Source organism: Capricornis sumatraensis, chromosome 18 (assembly GCF_032405125.1).
Source record: "Capricornis sumatraensis isolate serow.1 chromosome 18, serow.2, whole genome shotgun sequence".
Classification (NCBI taxonomy): domain Eukaryota; kingdom Metazoa; phylum Chordata; class Mammalia; order Artiodactyla; family Bovidae; genus Capricornis; species Capricornis sumatraensis.
The window spans coordinates 15,444,185-15,468,366 of record NC_091086.1 but is presented as its reverse complement, the minus strand read 5'-3'; the positions used below and the strand labels follow the sequence as shown (position 1 = coordinate 15,468,366).

General features: G+C 34.4%; 1 protein-coding gene across 1 annotated transcript in view; it reads left to right on the top strand.

Moving 5' to 3' along the window:
- Window positions 1–24,182, top strand: part of FCHO2 (FCH and mu domain containing endocytic adaptor 2) — a 119,452-nt gene that overhangs the window by 57,880 nt on the left and 37,390 nt on the right. Inside the window, exons 9-15 of the mRNA XM_068990613.1 lie at window positions 7,809–7,853; window positions 10,108–10,180; window positions 13,314–13,338; window positions 21,106–21,163; window positions 21,434–21,609; window positions 23,608–23,619; window positions 23,971–23,995. Coding sequence (XP_068846714.1) covers window positions 7,809–7,853; window positions 10,108–10,180; window positions 13,314–13,338; window positions 21,106–21,163; window positions 21,434–21,609; window positions 23,608–23,619; window positions 23,971–23,995 — 414 coding nt within the window. The remainder of the gene's footprint in view (window positions 1–7,808; window positions 7,854–10,107; window positions 10,181–13,313; window positions 13,339–21,105; window positions 21,164–21,433; window positions 21,610–23,607; window positions 23,620–23,970; window positions 23,996–24,182) is intronic.

Genomic DNA, 24,182 nt, shown 5'->3' with positions numbered 1-24,182 from the left:
TGTAAGTGAGATCATAGAGTATTTGTCTTTCTCTGACTTATTTAACTTAGCATAATGCCCTCAGGTTCCATCTATGTTGTCACAAAGACAGGATTTTCTTTTTTTTTTTTTTTTTGTGTGGCTATTTTGTGTGTGTAGAGAGATATATATATGTGTGTGTGTAGATATATATATATATATATTTTATTGATCCTTTATCTGTCAGTAGAGACTTAGGTTTGTTTTCATGTCTTTGCTCTTATAAATAGTGCCACACTGAGCCATGGGGCTTCGCTGGTAGCTCAGATGGCAAAGAAACCGCCTGTAATGCGGAAGACCTGGGTTCGATCCCTGGGTTGGAAAGATCCCCCAGAAAAGGGCATGGCAACCCACTCCAGTACTCTTGCCTGGAGAATCCCCATGAACAGAGGAGCCTGGTGGGCTGCAATCCATGGGGTCGCAAAGACTCGGACACGATTGAGCAACTAAGCACATACATACACTGAACATGAGAGTGAAGATTTTTTTTTCTCAGTAGTGATTTAATTTTCTTCTGATAAATATGGAGAAGTGGAATTGCTAGATCATATGGTAGTTCTATTTTTAATTTTTTGAGGAACTTCCGTACTGTTTTTGTCATTACTTTTTAAATGTTGTACTGCTTGGCTTTTCTGGAATTTGAGTTACTCTAAGTGGATGCTTTGGATATCAAAGCACTGTGGTCTGAAAGAATCATGAATAAACAGGTGTTTTCTAATTGTGAATGGCTTATTATGTTCTAATGACATTATCCTCATTCTCATATATTTTAGTTGCAGCTAAAATTAAGATTAAAACCTGTTTTTTTTTTAATTTCCTATTTTACAGTCATTCTGCTAATTTCACTCTGTGCTGTTTATAATTCATAAAATCTAAGCAAGTTTCCATTTATAAGAAACAAAAGGATAGATAAATAAAAAGTTGGTAAACCAGTGTCTAATATGTTTAAATAAAAGATTTTATTGCAAAGCTTATCTATATTTTCATTATATGATAATATAGATTTATGGCTTCCATCTGAGGACTTCCAGGGAGAAGGAAATGGCAACCCACTCCAGTATTCTTGCCTGGAGAATCCCAGGGACAGAGGAGCCTGGTGGGCTGCCCTCTGTGGGGTCACACAGAGTTGGACACGACTGAAGTGACTTAGCAGCAGAGACTATATATTGTGTTTACAGTTACAAATAGAAAAAGCTTCAGAAAGGTAGACATAAAATCAGCCACCAAGAAAAAAGGAAAAATGAGATTCTTGTAATGAGATTCTTGTAGTCAGACCACCTAAATGTGAAATTGATTAGTTTAGATTTTTAGAATTTTTCAGCTTCCAATTTTAGGTATATTATTTTATATATAGGGTACAGATAATAGAGTACTATTTTAAATATAGTTGAAAAAAAATCTAGTGATCATCTTTCCAGGCTCTTCAGTGATTTGGAGTAATGCCAAACCTATAAATTGAACCTTCTTCCACAAAGTTTTTTTTTTTTTTTTTGAGAAGCATTGAAACCCTTTTGTAGAGAGCAAAATTAAAATTAGCTGATAAAACCAAAGACCCACAAACCACACCAGATTTGCTGTGATTACTTCATTTTTCTAATTGATAGTAAATGGGAATGATCCGAGAAAGAGAAAAAAATGGATAATGATTAGTGAAGAGGATAATAAGATTTGCACAAATCGGAGACTGAAAGAAGAAAACTTCCAGAGCAGATAATACAGAAAAGCTTTGCTTTGTGCAGGAGTACACCTCTCCCTAGGTGTCCTAACTACCCAGGACAGAGGCATAGAAGTCTGCCCTGTGGGATGCGTGTGCCTCCTGATAACGATTGTCTCCTGAGCTAGATTTAGCTTTGCCTCTTACTTTGAGGCCTTCAAAGAATGAATGTGGGGTGGGGAGAACATGTATTTTGTGATACGTAAAATTATAAAATTCAGGTGTTGGTGTCCATGAAAGTTCTTTGAAACCAGTCACACTTGTCTGCTGTGACCCATGTCTTGTCTGCTCTCACACTGTGGTAGCCAAGGTCACTAGTTGGGACAGACTTTATGACCCACAATGTCTAAAATACTTAATAGCTTGACTTTTTATAGAAAATCTTCGCCTAACTTTGGAGAATGTACTTTTTAATGTAGATGGTAGCAAGCTTGATAATACATTAGAACTGTGTAACTTATAACAATACTATTTTTTTTTCCCAAAAGTTGGTTCTGCTGTTCTTGGATTCAGAAATCAGTTAATCTGATACCCTGCACCAACTACATCTGTGGTCATATCACAGCACAGTAACTGATCATCATCATAATAATCCTAAATTGTAAAGTAAAGATTAAACTGTTTTGAGCAGACTTTAAGGAAAACTTAGTTCATTAATTTGAAGTAACCATTAAAAGTATTCAATGTATGTGCATGTTCAGTTGCTCAGTTGTGTCCAGCTCTTCACGACCCCATGGACTGTATGTAGCCTGACAGGCTCTTCTGTCCATGGAATTCTTCAGGCAAGAACACTGGAGTGGGTAGCCATTCCCTTTTCCAGGGGGTCTTCCCAACACAGGGACTGAACCCAGGTCTCCTGCATTGCAGGGAGGTTCTTTACTGTCTGAGCTACCAGGGAAGCCTATTCAATGTATAAACACTGATCAAAGAAAAAAAAAAAAAAGAAGTAAAAACAAAACTAAAGGAAGCTCATTACAGTTTTTACATGTGCATCCGAATAAAGACAGGGTTTTAGTTCCTTTTGCAGTGTGTAAAAGAAGTTAATCAACTTGACCTTAAAAGGAAGTTTATGGAAAAGAGACTGAGGTACTCCAAGGATTCAAAATCAGGAATATAGCCAGGCTACAGAAGGAAACCCAAACCAGTAGAAATACTAGGTATTATTTTTCCTTTACTAAGTCTCTGCATTTCTACTGCTTTTTTTTTTTCTTTGCAGAATGGCTTTCTTTGCTTCTCCAGGTACCTTATGTAAAGTGATCTCTTAGTAAATTCTAGATATTTTCGCTTGTCCCTTAATTGTATCCGTCGCTCAGAATTAACCCAGGTTTTTGTCCTTTTTCTTGACCAGAAACAACCTGGTCTAGGTAATCTTGGGTTGGGGTGATCTTCTTTCTAGTTCAGTCAGTTCTCACTAGGTCTCACTAGTGGCTGCTGTTCCACTTGTGAACAAGGGGAAATTCCCAGAGAAGAGAGATTACAGCAAGCAGAGTGTTAATTCCTAAAGGTTTTATTATTATCCCAGAAAGTGAAAACATGACTCAGTCGAGGGAATGGAAGCAGTGTCAGATTTTGGATATAGGCGGAGATTATATTTCAGTGCCAAGATGCTGTGTTGGAGAACTCGGTGAAAATTTAGATTTTACAAGTGGCTGAAATTCTGTGGTTAAAAACCTGTTCTTTTTATTTGAGACCAAGGTTCCTAAATTAGCTTCATCACTGCTTCTCAAGCCTTGGCTACCTGTGAGAATCATTTGTTGAAAATATTTTCCTTTTTCCTTTTTATTTCTTTCTCTCTCTTTTAAAAAAATGTACAGACATTGTACTATCCCAGAATTTGATGTCATTGGTGAAGGGTGGGTCCTTGGTATCACTATATTTTAAAACTTGTCCAATTCCAACATGCAGCCATTGTTGAGAAATTGCAGCATTACATCAGTGGATGCTTGTCATAAACGCAGATGCTCAACCCCTACCCCAGGCTTACTGAATTAGAAACTATATTTTAGTAAGATCGGTGGGCAGTTTGTGGTGCTTCCCTGGTGACTCTGGTTCAGTGTCTCCTCAGGAGACACCCGGACATTCAAAGGCAGGTCTGTCTCACTCTCTGTGGGGTTTCTGGGTCCTGGTGCACACAAGGTTTTATTTGAGCCCTCCAAGCATCTCTAGTGGGTATGGCTTTTGATTTTAAACGGAATTTCGCTCCTCCTCACATCTTGCTGTGGTTTCTCCTTTGCCCTGGGACGTGGGGTATCTTTTTTGGGTGGGATCCAGCATTTCTCCTGTCGATGGTCAGCAGTGAGTTGCAATTTTGGAGTTCTCGTAGGAGAAAATGAGTGCATGTCCTTCTAGTCTGCCATATGTGTAGATAGAGAAAGAGGAAGGAAATATGGCAAAAGATACTATCACCCCTCCATATCATTCATAAAAGTGAGAAGACCTAGGTTTAGAAAGATAAGTAACTAGTCCAGGGTAGCCAGCCAACAAGCAAGTAGCAAAACCAGGACCTGAACCTCCATGTCCTTTGCATACCACCGCAAGCTAGAGTTTGGTGCTCTTTTTCCTGTTAGCTTTCCTGGTTCAGCATCTGAGACACGTAGGAATGTGGCTCTGTTGCGGTCCACAAGCCCAGAAGCAAGCTTGAAAACGTCACTGATTCCCATTGTTTACGAGCCGCCCCCTCTTTCCCTTTGTCTCTCTCTCTTCCTCCTCTCTCCCCACCTCTCCCTCCTCTCTTCCTCATCCCTCCCTCTTTATCATCACTTTTTGTTAAACTTGGAGGTCTGGGCATATTTCTATGTTTTAATTTGGCTTCTAAATAAAACCAGTGATCTGTGGTTTTAGTTGAGTATATGTAGTAAATTACTTGATTTAGGTAGCCCAAACCTATTTGAGTTTTGGGGCCAGTTTATAACTAGACAAAGTTGCTAATTTTGTTGATGGCTTGAGATTTAGAATTGATTCCAAAACAATGGAAACTATTAAATGTTTCACATTTTTTTAATACGCTACCTCATTCCACAAAATACATGTAGTGATTAAAGATTAGTGTTAAATAAATTCTTTCCTCCTGTAACATTTCCTAAAGTTTTGCTCCAGATTAGATTTGGATGAATTGTTTGGGTTATTGACTTTTTCTCTTGCTAGCAACAATTTATTCCTACCTGATGATTAAAGCATCATATATAAGAATCACTGGCCCTCTTTGAGGTCTGCCTTTAATTTCTTCTGCATTTAATTGAACTCTTGATGGCATTTTTAGATAATGTGTAAAAGAGCATCAAGAGGCAGAACCAAAATGGTCTTATTTGCTTTTATATAAACTAAATTGCCCTTGTGGCCCAGCATAAAATCTAAGTACTAAGAGCAGTTATTTATTTTGACAACAGAATTAATTGAGCCTAAAACAATTGAAATTCCAGTTGTAGCAAACTATTCTTTGACTCTCACTCTGGCTTTGGTACTGTCAAAAAAAGTAACTTGTCTTATGATTAAATAGCAGAATGATGGGCAGTGGACTGCATTTGGGAGAGATGCTGAATAAACTTTCTGCTTGTGAAACAGTTCAGAAGTGACATGCTACAAGGGGGGTCAGAATGTGCATTGATATCCAGCTGAGCTGTCAACTGGCACTGAGCCAGGCACGCAAAGCTTTGCCATGTGAAGCAGCATGTGGAGCGTATGCCATTTGAAAGGGAAAATCTTCTTCATGCATGATTTAATGGTTTTTTTAAGGGCATATATTTAGTTTTATTGTTCCAGAAACTGTTAGTATTTCTGTTTTAATAAAAAAGATTATGTGTGGATGGAAGTCAATTAATTTTTTTAATATATAGTTTATAATTTGAAAGGATTTCACATCTGACATTGCAGAAATGTCATTTGAATAGCTTATTTTTATTGAATATTTTTTCTGTTCCAGATGGATTTTAAGAAGATGTTTAAAAAAGATAAAGGGAAAAATAATCAAGATATGTCTGGGTAAAAATGTGAGAAAAAATGCAGAGTTTTGTTTGAAAGGATTGATGTTAATAGGGATAAGGGATGTCTTTACTATTTTCACATATTTGAAGACATCCAAAGATCTTAAAAGAATATATCCTGTATTTGCTCAGGTGATGTTTTAAAAGATTTTCTAGATACTGCTTTTTAAAATTGTAAATAATGCAATTTGGTATTGCTGTTTTGTTTTGTTCCCTAGAAAAAGCCTATAGCTTGAGTGTTAGAGATTCCGTAAATAGTTACTGGGCACAAATGATGTGCTTATAATCGGAAAATTTTGGATTAACTATGTTTCTGGTTGTCTTTTTTTTTTTTTTATGGGTGGTTATAGTCTCCCAAGCTTTATTATGAAGTGATAAAATTAATAATATGTAATAAACTGCTGGTGATTTAGGCAGAGGTTTTTCATTCTTCATAATTCTTAAACAGCAAAAGATGGCTGTTTATCAGATGCACATACTACTGAAATTCCTTACCTTTATTAGTCTTTCAGTTCTCATCTCTTTGTAAACTATTAGTGTAGGCCTTTAAGGGATTCTAAGGCCAAGCTCATTACCCTTTCATTTAATGAATTTATAAGCTTCCAGATTTACAGAGTGGACCTGAAGTCCTTGAAATTTTAATTGGGCCATTTTCTGACTCTTAAGAACTTTTTGGATGGAAGTAGTGAATGTATTTTTTTCATTTTAGCCAAATGATGTTTACCATAAGAATGCCCCAGTAGGGAAGGTATTGCTAATTAATTAGTTAAGACCTTGTTTATCGGCACATTTGCAACTTTTATTCTGCTTATCACTAAATGTTAATCTACTTTATTTGAATAGAAGCTGGAACTGAGGAAGTAAATCTTTGACTTAGAGGTAAAAAGAAGGACATTTTAGCCAATAGTTTTAGATGCTCCTACTTGTAGAGAAATTTTCCTTGTTGGTTAGTGGTTTTCTTTTATAATGGAATGACCTATAAGAACTCTGATCATGAATTTGGACATAGTTACAGTTAAGCTTAACATATCAGAAGGATGAGTAGTGAAATCTCTTATGTACTCTTTACTTCAAGCTCTATTTAAAAATCTCTTGATGTAGCAGATTGTACCAATTACCATTATTAAATTAAAAATGGTTTCACAAAAAAACTGGACTTGCATAAAATTGTATATTACAGAAGAGGGCTAAAGAGACAATTTAGTGGAACGTGAAATTTTAGTTTGATAATTCATTTTATGTATATTTCAATAGAAAAATAATTCCTGCTGTTCACTGCTTTATTTACTGTCTAAATAATTTTGTATTTTACATATATGAAAGATACCACATTTTATAGCACTTAAGGTTAGTCTCAGCACACCTGTCATTTCAGGGCTATTTTAATTGTTTTTCAGCTGGTTTCCATTTTATTTTTGTCCCCTTCTCTGCAGTCTGTCTCTCGTACCAGTGCTGAATTAATTTGTATATAAGACCACTTTCAGGAAGGTGTATGTGTATCACTTTCTCACATGAAAGCTCTTCCCATTGCCTGCAAACTAGAGTTTAAATTCTTTGACCTGCTGTATGGATAGATCTGGGTTTTCACTTCAGCATCACCTCTTAGTTAGTATGTAATTAATTCGCTTACTTATTTAGCAGATATTCATGGAAAACATTATTTGCTAGGGTGCAGTGGTGAACTGAACAAGCAAGGTCCCAGGCTTCCATTCTAGGAGTGTTTGCTGTCTTGGCCCCTTGGTCTTACCACCAGTGCAACCAAGGATTCAGCAACTGCCTCTTACTGTTGTTTTCTCTCAACTATACATACAAGAGGCTCCCAACTACATGTTAGATCTCTGTGCTCCAAGTTGTGTGGCATCATATATAAAGGGTTTGCAGTAAACTGTGGTCATAATAATGGGCCAGTCACAGTAACATTGAACATGCTTGCTATTTGCTTTTTAAATTATTGCTGATATTTTAATTAACATCAGGTCACTCTGAAACATTTCAGAATCATTAAAAAGATGTCATGGGATCCCATCTGATTGTTTTCTGTCACTTTTTTTTTTTTTAACCAGTACTTGTCCATGTAATAGCATTTTTCTTTTTAGGCCTTATTGAGTTTGAAGAATGTGACCCTGCTAGTGCGGTTGAAGGTAAGTTGACTAGTTGTAATGTGTGGCAGCTAGCTGGTAGCTTCTGTTTACTGAAGAGAGAGGCTGCTGCCCATTGGTGTTAGCATGTCTAGGGAGTGATGTAAAAAATCTGAATGTGGTTTAAAGGCTTGCTGTATTAATGTTTGCTTTACAAATAAGTTTGCCCAAAGGATACTAATGTGTTAGAATGTGTATTTTTTAAAAGATAAATATAACATGTATTTGTTTTTAGATGTACATTGAGAATGTTTTCTCCATTGATTCCTTCTTTAAACACTCTAAAATTAAAATAAGAAACATCACTGCATATTGATGTATACTGCTTATTCTACAATGGGCAGCATTTCAGTAATTAATAAGGTTGTGCATTAATGCTAATGTGACTGTCATTCAAAATAGGTGATGATTTGAATTGGAGAAAGGGTCCACAACACTTCCTATTTAAATTTATGTTTTTTATAGTATGAAGCCCAAGAGATACCTGCAGTTTTTGTTGTGGGTTTGTGTGTGTGTGTGTTGTGTTTTATATATCTCACTTTGTGAGCTGCTAGAAATAACTTGAAAGCAGTCTTTGATTTTTTTCCAAGACCTGTGTAAGAGTTTAGAGAAACGGTTTGCTATTGTGTGTAAGGTTATTACTTCAGCAGTCAAGGAGCTCCAGGGACTAGACTTTTTATAGCTGCTATCTATGGGGTCGCAGAGAGTCGGACGCGACTGACACGACTTAGCAGCAGCAGCAGCAGCAGCTATTTGATTAAGAGCAGTAATTATTTTAAGTTCTCTGTAATCTTTAAAGATTCCTCAAAAGCTGAAAAGAATTTAAAGAGTTGTTTAAAATGTTTATAATAAATAATACCTACTCTGAGGAAAAAAATTATTTTAAGAATATTGTAATATGCTATACAAATATATGGTTCAGGGAATTAGTTTTACATGAAAGCAAGTACATTATTCTAAGACATTTGGATTATTATCCTGATTGTAGTGATAACTAGCTGTATAACAGTTACAAAAACTTAGTTACCTAATGCTTTTGAGTTTCCTCATCTACAAGGTGTGAAGTTAGCTTGAAGTGAAGAGAAGTCGCTCAGTCGTGTCCGACTCTTTGTGACCCCATGGACTGTAGCCCACCAGGCTCCTAGGTCCATGGGATTTTCTAGGCATAAATACTGGAGTGGGTTGCCATTTCCTTCTCCAGGGGATCTTTCCAACCCAGGGATCGAACCCGGGTCTCCTGCATTGTAGGCAGACGCTTTACCGTCCAAGCTACCAGAGAACTGGAAGTTAGCTTGGGTGTACTCAAACCAGTCAGTCCTAAAGGAAATCAACCATGAATATTCATCGGAAGAACTGATGAAGAAATTGAAGCTCAATACTTTGGCCATCTGATCCAAAGAGTTAACTCATTGGAAAAGAGCCTGATGCCGAGAAAGATTGAAGGTGAAAGGACAGCAGAGGATGAGATGGTTAGATAGCATGACTGACTCAGTAGACATGAATTTGAGCAAACTCCAGGAAATAGTGGAGGACAGGGAAGGAAGCCTGGTGTGCTGCAGTCCATGGGGTCGCAAAGAGTCGAATATGACTTAGGAACTGAACAACAGCAGCTAAGCTTTAAGTGCTAAATTCTGTTAACAATTGATAGCATTACTGACCTTTTTAAAAAATAATCTGTCATGCAGGAAGACGAGGAACTGCCTTATTTGGCAAAACAAATGATATTTTTCCTCATTTATTGTTGGATCCACTTACAACCTTGTTTTTATTAGAGATAACACATGTACAAAAGATGCCATATTATAAATATCTGTCATACTGTTAATGGACCTGTTGTCATCTATTTATTTAAAACACATTTATATTTTGTGACCTTTTATACAGAGAACGTGATCTGACCTGCATTTATAACCAAATCTCTTATAATGAATGATGTACTTTCTTTGAAGTCTTAAGATATCTGCAGATGCTTATTTGCCTGAGAATTTAGAGGAGGAGAGAATGTCATCGCTCAAGTGATTGTTCTATGTATAACCTTTTGGTGAATAACAGGCTATATTAACATAAGAAAAATTTAAACAGATTATGACCCTGATTTAAATTTTAGGGCTTAGTAATTGATGCTTGTATTTCTTTCATCCAAATTTAATATCAACATTTATGAGCAAATCATGTGTCAGGATACAAGATGCATTCATAAATTTAATATGTTTATCAGGAAGAGTCATGTTCTATAACAATATATGTTTATTTTAAGGTATAAAACCAAGGAAAAGAAAGACTTTTGGTTTACCAGGAATAATTAAAAAGGAAAAGGATGCAGAGTCTGTGTAAGTATATTGTATTGTCAAAATTCTTTCCATTTTTAGAAATAATATTTTATAAATAGTCTTATAACAATAGAACTATTATGAATTTGAAAAGAAAAAATTATTTTGGAAATAACTCAAAAGTATATATGGCTAAGGTGTGAAAAATACAGACTTTTCTAAGAACATTTGCCAACCCCTCTAGTTTTAATTAAAAATGCTAACCTTTTATATTATTTTAAAATTTCAAGATGAAAGCTTTAGTATTTTCAAATTGAAACTTCAAAGATGCCTTTATTTTATAAAATGATACATGCATATTAAAAAAGTGAAAAGTACAGTGAAAACTAAAAATTGTTCTAAGTCTTAATAACCTAAAAGCAGCTCCATGGTCAACAATTTGATGAAAATCTTTCAAGACAACTCTAAGCATATAGGAACTTAGTGATATACGTATACATAAATGGAAAATGTTAAATGAAGGAGAAAAAAGCCATAACACATTTTAAACATTTATATTAAATCATATGTTTTAGATAGAAGATGGAGTATAAACTTCTTTTACCTTTTTTAAAAAATAAATTGGTATACAGAGAAATACAGTTATTATGAGAAATAAAACTATTATTAACTAACTCAAATTTTGTACCTTGGCTACACAGTAGAACTACCTGAGAAATTAAATGTATCTATGCCAGCCTCTGCTTCAGACCAACTAAATGAGATTCTTTGGGTGTGAGGCCCCAAAAGTTTTTGTGTTGTCTTAATATACAGTGGGGGTTGAGAGTCATTAAACTATGATTAACCAGAGACAAATTGGAATTAAAGGAACTTTTCTTTGCTTGATTATTCAACTGATTTAGACTGCAGAGAGACTAATGTAAAATCTCAAGTGATTTGTTGATCCAGTAACACTGAATGAAAATTTGTTTAAAATCCCTACTACTATTCTAGCATAATCAGCAAAACTCTCCCAAGAGTTAATATTTTGATGGACAGTCATACTTTCTATATAAGAGAACAGTTTGTGCTTTGGGTATTCTTGTCTCCTCCCTGGTTATATGCTTATCTGAGTTTCTAACATTCCAAATGTCTGTGTCCTCCTCCCTAGTGGTATTTTGGTTTAACAAATTAAGACTATTTGCAAAGTGATTTATGCCCATAGTTACTGTCTCTTCTGCAGATGTCTTTTGAACTTTGTGAAGGGGGTATTTTGCTAAGGGATGGAACCTAATCTCTTTTATAACATTGGAATTGAAGTCTTAACAGTTGATTTGTAAGTAAATTTTTAAAATGTAGCCAGTTTATCTGTTAGTGACTGTATTATAAATAGTTAATATGTTTATATAATTGACAGTTTTCACAGCTGTTCATTTAGGGAGCTTCTAATATTTTTGTGTATTTCATGTTTTTAAAATAGTTTTTCATAATCAGTAATTTTCCAATATGATCATTAGGCCACTTGGATATTGGAATATTTTAATCAATCATAATACTAAGTCAGAAAACTAACACTTAAATCATTGCGTCACTATCGCCATCTGTCAACACTGCTTGGCAGGAAAAATGTTAAGAGTTCACTTTGCTTGAAATGCCCGAGGCTCTTGGCGTGCTTCTTCTGATAGCCTGAAGGCTTTTGAAATGCCAGCAATTGTGTACGAGGGCTCGTGCTCAGAGCTTGGTCTTCCTGGGGCTTCATCTTCAGGTCTCACACGCGTGCTGTGAAGGCAGACAGATAAGTGCTTTACCACAAAGACGAGAGAATTCTGGCCTAAAGCCAGAGAATAAATGGTTTGGAACTTTTACACTTACATTTATATTTCAACTTTATCTTTTAAAAAAAGAAGTAGAAATGTTTTAACATCTTAAGTGATTTGATTCTGTACCGGGATTGAATTGATCGTTATAGTAGCTTTTCTGGTCATTTCCTCAGAGTATACATAGGTTTGTTTGATAACAATATTCCTTATAATCTACCAGTAATAAGGAAGCCCTTTTTCAGCATTTACGATTTTAAGTAAATATAAAGGCCTGTGGGATTTGCATTTGCCCTCGGTGCTCCCTTTTGAATTCAGAGCAGGATAGTCATCTCCCTCTTTTTATCATTCTTTTAGTCTACTCCATCTTTATTTAAGAAAGTTCTTATGGATTTTTCTGGTTTGTGCTTGGTCTTCGAATTGATACAGATTACCTGTTTATCTTATATTTTAAATTTTTTTTAATTTTGTTCATTTAGCTCTTAAGGTGTACCTAATGTCTGCATTTTCAGACTGTTATTAAAGTGGCAGAATCTGATATGATATTCAATTAAGTCTATCAAGCCAAAGACTATACCTAATCCACTGCCTTTTAAGTAGACACTCTAACTTCTGTTTGTGAATTTTAGAATGTATATGTATAAATTCTTCTAACCTTATTCTAATGACTTCAGTGCCTTTAATTTTATATATTTAAGGCTTTATTTGTTTAGTTGAGAAGGTTGGTGTCTTTTGTTTTAGATTTAAAATAATAGTTTTCACTAGGTTATATCCAGATTTATATTTGCTTATCATTTAAATGATAAAATATCAATGCTCAATTGCATATTACATTAGACTAGAAACTATTCCAACTGGAAGTCTAGCTGCTCATTTAACATATTTGGAGAAAAGTGGTTTCACTTCTATATAATCTGCCTTATGGAAGTACTTCAAAGGGAGTAAGTTAAAAATTTTTTTATTTAAAAATGTTACTGTTATTTACCAATAAATGTAAATACAGGCTTTTTAAAAGCCAGACTTTCTTCTTTAAGGGAGATTTTGTTTGTTTGCTTTTGGTTTTTTTATGTTTTTCTACCTGAAGAATTAAAAGCCACTAGAAATCCTTGACCGCTTCGTTAATATGATTCATGTGCCAATTCATGGAAAAGAAGTCATTTTAAAAGTTTTAAAAATATTTGTAAGCTGTTTGTTTTATTTTGTCTTGTATAAGTAAAGGAGAATGTCTGAATTTTAAAATCATTTGGTATATTTTAATATTCATGGTTTGATTTCTCTAAATACTTTAATGGGGTTTAAATGAAAGTTATGTTTAAATACCAAAGCAAACACTTTCAAACAGTATATTTACCACATCTAATTGTTGCATATTTATAATGTTTTGTTTGTTTTAATAGGGAATGCCCTGATGCAGATTCACTTGTAAGTAGATTTTACTTTCATACAAACAATTTAGCTATTTTAATTAGGAATACCGAGCATATTTGGGTTGAGTTTGTTTGCAGATCTTTCCAAGAAAAATACTAGCCATATTATTAGAGATTCACCATTGAAATTATTTTACAGATGTATTTTTGGTTTTACATTGCCAGATGCTTTCCTTTAATAAATAGAAGGTATTTCTAACCACTTTTGAAAAGTGGACATTTACTTTTAAAATTGGAGTAGAGCCATAATATATTGCTTTTTCTTGGGAAATATGTCAGATATCAAATCTGCCTGTTTTATTTTAAAATGTGCTGTTACTAATTGATTCTTACATCTGTTAAAATACTGCTATATCTGTTCATGTATTTGAGGTTTGTTTAGGAGACTGTCACTTTAGAAAAAGTAGCAACAACCATGGTTAGTACTTTCGTGTGCTCTTGATTTTGTGTTTTAAAGAAAATTTGTATGTATTTCTTATTTAAGTATATTTCTTCATGTATAATTAAAGAAGACATCAAATGGAGCTCCCTGTGGTTACAGTGAGAGAATAGATTTACCAAATGATGTTAAGTAATGGGTAGACAGATGTGGTCAGGTCTGTCATTAGGATTGGTCGTTAGACACTGGTCATGTTGCTAAGTGTAGTAGAGTTAAGCTTTCTCCTTTATTGTTCTTGCTTGCATAACTTGTTTCTTTTGACTCCAAAACATTATGGTCTTTTTCAGCATACTGGTGTACCAACATAAAGAACTATATATTTTGTAAAACATTGTGGTTTATTTTAATTAAGGTAAAACTAGTATTTTTGTTGCATGTTTCAGGTTTAAGATAAGAAAACTATTGTTTGTTAATACAATTATAGTGAAAATAAATTGACTTCTGATGAGCTCTAGGCCCAAAATTATTGATGTGTGTGGAGTTGCAACATTTAGTTTCCACTTGCCTGTTTTGATACCCTTAGTTTACTAATTAATGAAAAAGTCAACAGATGTGTTTGGCATTTACTGTAGTGCTCATCATGCATTTTATTTCTGAATGATTTATAGCATTTATTTGATGACTGCAACATTGAATAAAATTTTTAATACTTTGTTTTATTTTATATACATACTCCTATAAATATTTAAAATTTTCTTAGTTCATTGATACTTTTCTGTAATGATCAATATTTAATAGCTTTGAACTTTAGCCAGTACTTATCTGGAATTAGAAAGGGGCTTTAAAAGAAGACACGAAATTCTACGCTATGTAAGAAATGATTGATCAATTTGATGATACAGAAATGAAAATCATAAAATTAGAAAAAATACGCCATAGAAGGATTTGAATCACTAAAGATATAGTTGGGCAGAGTATATTTGCAAGATGTTTAACAAGGGGCTAATTATTTTCCTTTGCAAAATTTTTATACAAGTAAGTTTAATAAAAGATAAGCAAGTATCCCAGTAGGAAAAGGGCATTAGGATAAAAACAGGCAATTTTCATAAGAATAAATAAAAGGTTGTGGTGAATAATCCTGCTGCTGCTACTGCTGCTAAGTCGCTTCAGTCGTGTCCGACTGTGCGACCCCATAGACGGCAGCACACCAGGCTCCCCCATCCCCCATCTTTCTCTAGGCAAGAATACTGGAGTGGGTTGCCATTTCCTTCTCCCATAAGTAATGTTATTCAAAATAGTAGTCTTCTTCTGATACAAATTAAAATGAAATTTCTGTATTCACCAGTCATACTGGCAAAAGTTTTGATACACGTGCACTGTTGTTAGGACTGTAAACTGGTGTCATCTGGCTTGTGCATAGTTTGGCAGTATCTCTCCAAATAGAAAATGTGTGTTCCTTTTGACTGTGCAGTCCTGCTGCTAGGGCTTCACTGTTATTGCTATAGTCCCAGGCACTGTGTGTGTGTGCATGTGTGTGCTGATATATGCACATGTGTGTATACATTCTTCATCAAGACATATGCTTATATAGATAGAGAGGGAGAAAAGGTAGATAGAGACGTGTTTATTTCAACATTGTTGATATTAGCAAAAAATTGGAAGCACTAAAGAAAGCATCAATTAAAATGGGGATTGGTTAAATAAATTATTAAACATTCACTTGAAGAAATAGTTACAGAGCTAGGTGGCTCTATGTCTGTTTATATGGGAAGAACTATGTGGTCTTTAAAATAATTGCTTTTTAAAATATATACATGTGTACATGATATGTATTCTCTTTTTTAAAAAGAATGAGTTACAAGACGTCGAGTTTTGGTTACCTTTGAAGAGCAGGATTGCAGTGGTGATGAGCAGAGAGAGGAGGCTTTCATTTTCTGTTGTTTCCTTTTATTTATGGCCTGTGATTAATTTAGGGCTTCCCTGGTGGCTCAGTCAGTGAAGAGTCTGCCTGCAGTGCAGGAGACCCGGGTTTAATCCATGGGTCAGGAAGATCCCCTGGAGAAGGAAATGACAACCCACTCCACTATTCTTGCTTGGAAAATTCCATGGACAGAGGAGCCTGGCGGGCTACAGTCCATGAAGTTGCAAGAGTCGAATACGACTTAGTGACTAAACCACCATGATTTATTTATGGCCTCAGTTCAGTTCAATCACTCAGTCATGTCCGATTCTTTGTGACCCCATGGGCTACAGCATACCAGGCCTCCCTGTCCATCACCAACTCCCATAGTTTACCCAAACTCATGTCCATTGAGTCAGTGATGCCATCCAACCATCTCATCCTCTCTTGTCCCTTTCTCCTCCTGCCTTCAGTCTTTCCCCACATCAGGGTCTTTTCCAATGAGTCAGTTCTTCGGATCAGATGGCCAAAGTATTGGAGTTTCAGCTTTAACATCAGTCCTTCCAGGGAATATTCAGGACTGATTTCCTTTTAGGATTGACAGGTTGGATCTCCTTGCAGTCCAGGGGATTCTCAAGAGTCTTCTCCAACACCACAGTTCTGAAGTATCAATTCTTCAGCACTCAGGTTTCTTTATAGTCCAACTCTCACATCCATATGTGACTACTGGAATTTCCAGAGCCTTGACTAGACAGACCTTTATTGGCAAAGTAATGTTTCTGCTTTTGAATATGCTGTCTAGGTTGGTCATAACTTTCCTTCCAAGGAGTAAGCATCTTTTAATTTCATGGCTGCAGTCACCATCTGCAGTGGTTTTGGAGCCCCCCCAAATATAGTCTGCCACTGTTTCCACCGTTTCTCCATCTATTTGCCATGAAGTGATGGGACCAGATGCCATGATCTTCGTTTTCTGAATGTTGAGCTTTAAGCCAACTTTTTCACTCTCCTCTTTCACTTTCATCAAGAGGCTCCTTAGTTCTTCTTCACTTTCTGCCATAAGGGTGGTGTCATCTGCATATCTGAAGTTATGATATTTTTCCCAGCAGTCTTGATTCCAGCTTGTGCTTCATCCAGCCCAGTGTTTCTTATGATGTACTCTGCATATAAGTTAAATAAGCAGGTTGACAGTATACAGCCTTGACATACTCCTTTTCCTATTTGGAACCAGTCTGTTGTCCCATGTCTAGTTCCAACTGTTGCTTCCTGACCTGCATACAGATTTCTCAAGAGGCAATTATGGTCTATTTGTCACCTTTTTGTTTATAGCTAATCTTACCATAACTTAAATGTCAGTAGGCTACCTTGGTAGGGAAATATCCATCATTTTCTGTTCCTTTTTTAAAAGATCTATGTATATAATTAAAAAAAATTATTTTGAGATACAGATCTTTTGAAAGTTGACAAATTGAAATGTAAATTGCTGTCGTCTTTTAGTTTTAGCCAATTTCCCCTCTCCAGAGAGATTGAGAAATATACCATTGACTTGTAATATTTAAAAAAAAATTACTACCACCACTATCCGCCCACTTCCTTTAAGGTTGTTGACTAGAGTTACCTGCTCATTTTTTTTTCTTGTGCTGCTTTTGACTTAATACTTTCCTCTAGCAGTATGGGGCCCTAATATAGAAACCATGGATTGAATGGACAAAGGTGTAAAAAGGTAATGTGTAAGTTTTTATCAATATCATGTATAGTTCTAGCATTGAAAACCTGATAGAGTAAAAATTACTGCTATTTTTTAAAAAAACACATACCAAGAAAACATTTTGTTTTGGAATAATTGTCAGTTTACAGATCATTACAAAGATAATACAGAGCAGTCTCATGTGCCTTTCATCTTGCCTCCCCTGATGGTAACATCTTGCAAAACTTTGGTACAGTAACATATATAACTAGAATATTGATACTAATACAGTCAAAACAGAACATTACCATTAAACAAGGATCTTTTTTTTCCCCCTCACCTATTTAACCCTGTCCCAATGCCCAGATCCCTGGAATTTACTGATGTGTTTATCACCTCTCTATTTTTACCTTTTCCAGAATGTCATATAAATGGGATCCTATAAGATATAACTTTTTCAGACTGGATTCTTTTGCCCCAGGAATATTAGATATGCATTTAAGATTTATTCATAGTGTTTCATGACTCCATATTTCATTCCTTTTTTTGGCACTGAAGAGTGTATCATTGTGTAGATGTCCCACAGTTTACTTATTTACCTATTGAAGGATATTTTGCTTGCTGCTTCTTTTAGGTGTTTATGAATAAAGCAGCTTAATCACATTTGTGTGCAAGTTTTTGTGGGAAAATAGTTTTAATATCAAGTGGGTAAATACCCAGGAGTGTGATTGCTGGATTTCTGGGAGGATCTTTCATTTTAATTGCCCTTTTTCTGTCACTTTTGTTCTGATGCTACCCTCTCCCCCAACCACCTCTGGCAACTACTAATCTTTTCTCTATTTCTATAAACTTGTCATTTCAGTAATGTTATTTAAGTGGAATTGTATTGTATGTAACCTTTTCAGATTGACTTTTTTTTCACTCAGTACCCTTTTCTGGAGATTATTTCAGATTGCTGCATGTATAAATAGTTCATTCCTTTTCATTGCTGAATAGTATTCCATGATGTAGGTGTACCAAAGTCTGTTCACTTACTGTGGGATATTTAGTTGTTTCCAATTTTTGACTATTAGATATGCTACTTTGAACAATTGTATACAGGTCTTTGTGTACATAATGTTCTCTTTTGACACTGGTAATTTTCTTTCTGAAGTCTGTTTTATTAGTCTATAAGTGAAATAGTCACTGTCATTTTTATTTTTTAAACTAATATTTCCTGGTATATATATATTTTCATTTTCCTTTCAGCCTACCTATTTTTGTTTGTTTGAAGTGAGTTTCTTATGGGTAGCATATAGGTCATGTTTTTTTAATTCATTCTGTCAGTCTGTCTTTTGATATATATGTGTATATTATGTTAAATATTTAATGTAATTGTTGACATGTTGGGATTTGTCTGCCATTTAATTTTTTGTTTTTGTTCTTCTCTGTCTGAATTTTTTTTTCTTTTTCCTACTTTTCTGTGGGTTATTTGAACCTTTTGTTTTTAGAATTTCACTTGGATTTATAGTTTGGTGTTTTTTTTTTAAGCATATCACTTTGTATATCATTTTAGATGGTTACTGTGGGCCACTCTCCAGTGCCTTCAGATGGTGGTTTTTGTTTATTTTGACCAGAGTTTATTGATGTAATCTGCAGGAGGTTGATTCAAAGCAGTTTATTTGGTCTTACAGAACACAGCTCTGTATTATTTTAAGTTAGTACATTGTATAGTACAGTGTATTATAAACAAATTTTAAAATAGTAGCAGATCCCTCATAGAACCTCTAGGAGATTAAATATCTGCTATATTTCTAGGGTATAAAGAATACAAATAAAGTATTTTGAGAAAAACTTTTTTATTCTGAATTTTAATGAATCCACATTTGGCAAGGTTTCTTTAAAGTATTTAAAGTATTATTTGCATTTTAAATATTATTTGCACATTAGCAAGCAACATACAGAACTCAAATAAAGTGCTCTACTTCTGGGGTCATAACTACATCACTTGTCATCTTTTTGTCTATGGAATCTGCTCTTTACCTTATGTTAGATATTTCACTTCTAAACTTTAATCCAGTCTGTTAACTCACTGCTAGCTACATTAGAATCTAACAGGCACAGCACAGGGTTTATACAGTTATAACTTGGAAGTTGTAACTGGGTAAACCTTGTGCTGTGCCTCTTAGATTAGCAGTCCTTCATGTTTCTCTTGCTGAGCTTCAACAAGTGATTGGAGGAAGAATGAGAAACTTTACCAGTAAAAATGATACAGGCTGTCCTCTGCGTGCGTGCTCAGTCGTATCTGACTGTGTGACCCCATGGACTGTAGCCCATCAGGCTCCTCTGTCCATGGAATTTTCCAAGCAAGAATACTCATGTGGGTTGCCATTTCCTACTCCAGGGGATCTTCCCGACCCAGGGATTGGACTTTCATCTCCTGCATTAGCAGGCAGATTCTTTATCACTACACCACCTGGGAAGCCCATTGGCTGTCTAGTTACATACAACTAGTAAACCCTAGGTTTTCTTGGCAGTCCTTTTTTCCTCGCTATTTTAAAAAACTTTTTATTTGGAAATACAGTCTAACCTCAAAAAAAAAAAAAAAAACAAGAATAAACTAGTACAAAGAACACTTGTATACCTTTAACTTTTTACTACATTTACATACGTGCATGTGTTTATAATATTTTTTCAGATCCATTTGAGCATACATTTTATATTCTTTTGCCTAACTGCAAAAGCATTTTTAGAGAAATGACCCTTCTGTATCCCTTCTGCTTCATTGCCCTTCCTTCTTAGGAACCAGCTTTATTTGTCTTTTCAGTATTTTTTTTTAATAAAGATAAACAGTTATCTATATGTTAAATATTAAATTTCCCCATCTTTCTTACTTAAAAGGTAGTATACTATATATGTTCTCTTGTACTTGTTTTTTTTCAGTTAGCAGTATTTCCTGGAGGTCTCTACATATCAGTTCATAAAAACTTTTCAAATCTTTTTTGTTTTTAAATACCTGCATAGTACTTCATTTTGTGTATACACCTGTAATTTATTTACCTATACTTGGACATGTTGTGCTTTCCAAAATTTTGAGTTACAAATAACCTTATTGCATATGTATTTTTAAATTCTTGGGGGGCATATCTTCAAATAAATTCCTAGAAAAGGAACTCTTGGGTAGAAGAATAAGCATGTAAATATTTTTGTTGGATACTGCTGTTTCTCTCTCTGTATGAATTGTACTATTTTGTATTTATACCAGCACAGTATAAGTGTACATTTCTTCACAGCTTTGCCAACAGAATATATTTTCAAACTTGAATTTTTATCCAGTCTCATGGGTAAAAGATGGTATTTTAGTATAGTTTAAATTTTCTTGGTAGTCTTTTATTTGTTTGTTTTGTAATTTTGATATGTATTTCCATGTACTCAACCTGTCAGTCCTCTGATTTTACCTCCTCCCTTCCGTGATACACACAGCCCCATGCTTTTCTTTCTTCATTTTGAAGATTTGGGTGAAAATTTGGTTGGGTGAAAACTGCTGGCCTGCCTAGTGGAACACCTGTTCTCCTCCTTTCAGTGTTTATCCTGTTTGTTTTGCAGTGCTTTTCTCTTTGAGACATCTTCAGTATGGAGTATCATTTGAAGCTAGCTAAAAAGACATAATGTCCCATAGTGTTAATAATTTTGTTAATCTATTGATATTTGATAAATTATAGTAAAATCCCTCAGTAATAGTTAGCTTAAGGCTGTTTTGATAACTTTTAATGTTTTTGCAGTTAGAGCCATTGTTAAAGCTTTTTTCTTTTCCGCATAGAACATTCCTGATGTGGATGAAGAAGGCTATAGTATAAAACCAGAAGCAAATCAGAATGATATCCTTTTACCATCTGGGTATTCTTGTGGATTGTGTTGGCATATATAAGTAGACAGTTATAACAAAATAACCTATTGTTTAATAGAGACTTTAATTTTTAATTAATTGTAATAAAATGTGTCTCTGTGTTCTTTATTTGATATGTTATGAATAAGTTAGTAGTTAAAGTTCTGGTAAAATCCATCTTTTAAAGTTTTTTTATCAATGTGTGAAAAACTGGTTGTGCACTAAGATAATGTAAAAACTCGATTCTTTAACCAGTACTCACATACCAAAGAGAACCATTTCTACTCATCTAGTGATTCTGATTCTGAAGATGAAGAACCAAAGAAGTATCGGATAGAAATCAAACCTGTGCATCCAAACAACTCACATCACACAATGGCTTCCTTGGATGAATTAAAAGTATCTATAGGAAATATAACACTCTCCCCAGCAGTATCTGTAAGTAAGAAAATAAGCAAGTTTCCACTCACTATATAGAAGCCTTTGGTTTTTGTTTAGTAGCTCATCTACCTGCATCTGGATAGTTTTAGGACTAACAAAAATTAAAAATCACTTAGTGAAAGAAAGTGAAGTCGCTCAGTCGTGTCCAACTCTTTGCGACCTCATGGACTGTAGCCTACCAGGCTTCTCCTTCCATGGGATTTTCCAGGCAAGAGTATCAGAGTGGGTTGCCATTTCCTTCTCCAGGGGATCTTCCCAACGCAGGGATCGAACCCGGGTCTTCTGCATTGCAGGCAGCCGCTTTACCCTCAAAATCACTTAGTAATAGTTAATTTAAGCATGTTGGATGAGGAAATAATTTATGATTTTTTCAGCTTTATTGAGTATACAGTTTATAATCTTTATACAGGCAAATGAGTTTGTGAGTTTGGCTTAGCTTTGCTTCCTTTTGAATGTGTTTTAAGTGAAAGCATGGAAAACCTACTGTTTTTGCCATTGATGTATTTTATAAATACTGCTATATGTCTCAGGCAGAATTTTGTAAACTACAGTTTTAACCTTTTCCTCATCTGATGTTAAAGTCTTTCATCCATTTATTTTTGTAAGCTTTATTGTAAAAGGGAATTCTATTAAAATGAAATTATGATTAAATTGTATCTTCTTTTTTTCCCTGTTACTTTTTTTCCTGTAATTAATGGTTGTTTTCCATAATTTTCATACTGGAAAAGGCACAGATAAGAATTCTTAGTTGATAGTGATTAATTCCTCAATTCTGAGATACTAAACTTGATAGCTTTTGAGGCAGAAAACCAATCAACATAATGGATTTTTCTAATGATGTCATACTTTCAAATTCAGAAATGTTTAACTGTGGGGAATAAAAGCATGTCTTAGAATGTCAAGTTAGTTTATCTGTACATACTTATATTGTAGTTGATATTAAACCTATTGTTCTTGATAGTGGATAATAAAAATTCTCATCATTTTGTATTATTTAATTGCAGATTTTAAGTAGTTTATATGTATTTACTGGAAAAAGTGTTTTTCTCCCAGTGTCATCAATTCAGCTCAGTTTAGTCATTCAGTCATGTCCGACTCTTTGCGACCCCATGGACTGCAGTACGCCAGGCTTCCCTGTCCATCACCAGCTCTTGGAGCTTGCTCTAACTCATGTCCATTGAGTCAGTGATGCCATCCAACCATCTCATCCTCTGTCGTCTCCTTCTCCCACCTTCAGTCATTCCCAGCATCAGGGTCTTTTCCAGTGATTCATTTCTTCGCATCAGGTGTTCAAAATATTGGAGTTTCAGCTTCAGCAATCAGTTCTTCCAATGAATATTCAGGACTGATTTCCTTTACACTTTTAGAATTTCAGAACTGTTTTTTCCACCAAAAAGATATTTCCGAAGTGAGGTTTTATTCTACCATTGTTATTAATGCCATGGTTAAATCATGGTGCATATATATACGAAGTAGGAAGTTGTAAAGCCATTAAAAAGTTTTATTGTGTAAGAGCACAACTAATTTAAAATATATGTAAATAAATAAAAAACCTAGAGGAAATAAAATATTAAGCACTTTTGGGTAGGGAGATAATTGATTGCTTTGTGCTCTTTTCTTTTTTTTTTAAAAGGAATGTATTGATTTCATACTCAGAAAATAAGTAATAATCAGAAAAGTTAATTGTTAATACCAGGTTTGAAAAAAGGATCTTGAGAGTATATTTTGTTGCCTGGTTTGCTTATCCAGTTTACGTTGTTTTTTCCTCCAACAGTGTATGTCTTTTAAGGTATGTATATATGTGTGTGTGTGTGTGTGTGTGTGTGTGTATACATATATATATATATATATATATATATTTTAGATACGGTCAAGAAGGGAATAGACAAATTGTTAGAACAGAGAAATATATTTCAAACTCTGAAATGAATACTGTAGTTTTCTTTTTCCTTTTTTTAACACTATGTTTTTCTTTTTCTTTCCATGTACTACTAGAGACACAGCCCAGTAAGTGCAAAATTTTATATTTTTATTTATTGACTTAAAAAATCATTGTATGTGTAAACATTGATTTTCAGAATATTTGCTTTTAGATTATCAAGTCATAGTATCTTGCTGTAGGTACTAGTATTTTAAAACATTTCATTTTATTGAATTATTTAAAGGTACACATGTTATATTTTGACTATAAAATAAAAGGTTTTTTCTGTAATCATTTTAGCTAAATACAGTTTATAATTCAGCAGATACACAGAAAACTTAAAATTATGTTCCCAGTGTTAACATTTTATCAAGTAATTCTATTACCACATTAAATTATTTGTTTGATGGCACTTAGTTTTTGTATTTCTATTTTAGGTGCAGATGAATCGGAATTCATCTAGTAAGTTTGACATTTAAATTAGTTATTTTAAGTCTATTAAAATTTATCAGAGAATTTGCCAAGCTTGTAGTCTAACATATGTAGTTGTAGAAATGGTCTTTGCTCATCATTTACCATAACAACAGACTAGAAGTATACCTGTTTTGCAACAGAAGACAATTTATGTGTATTATTTCTTTTAGTTTTA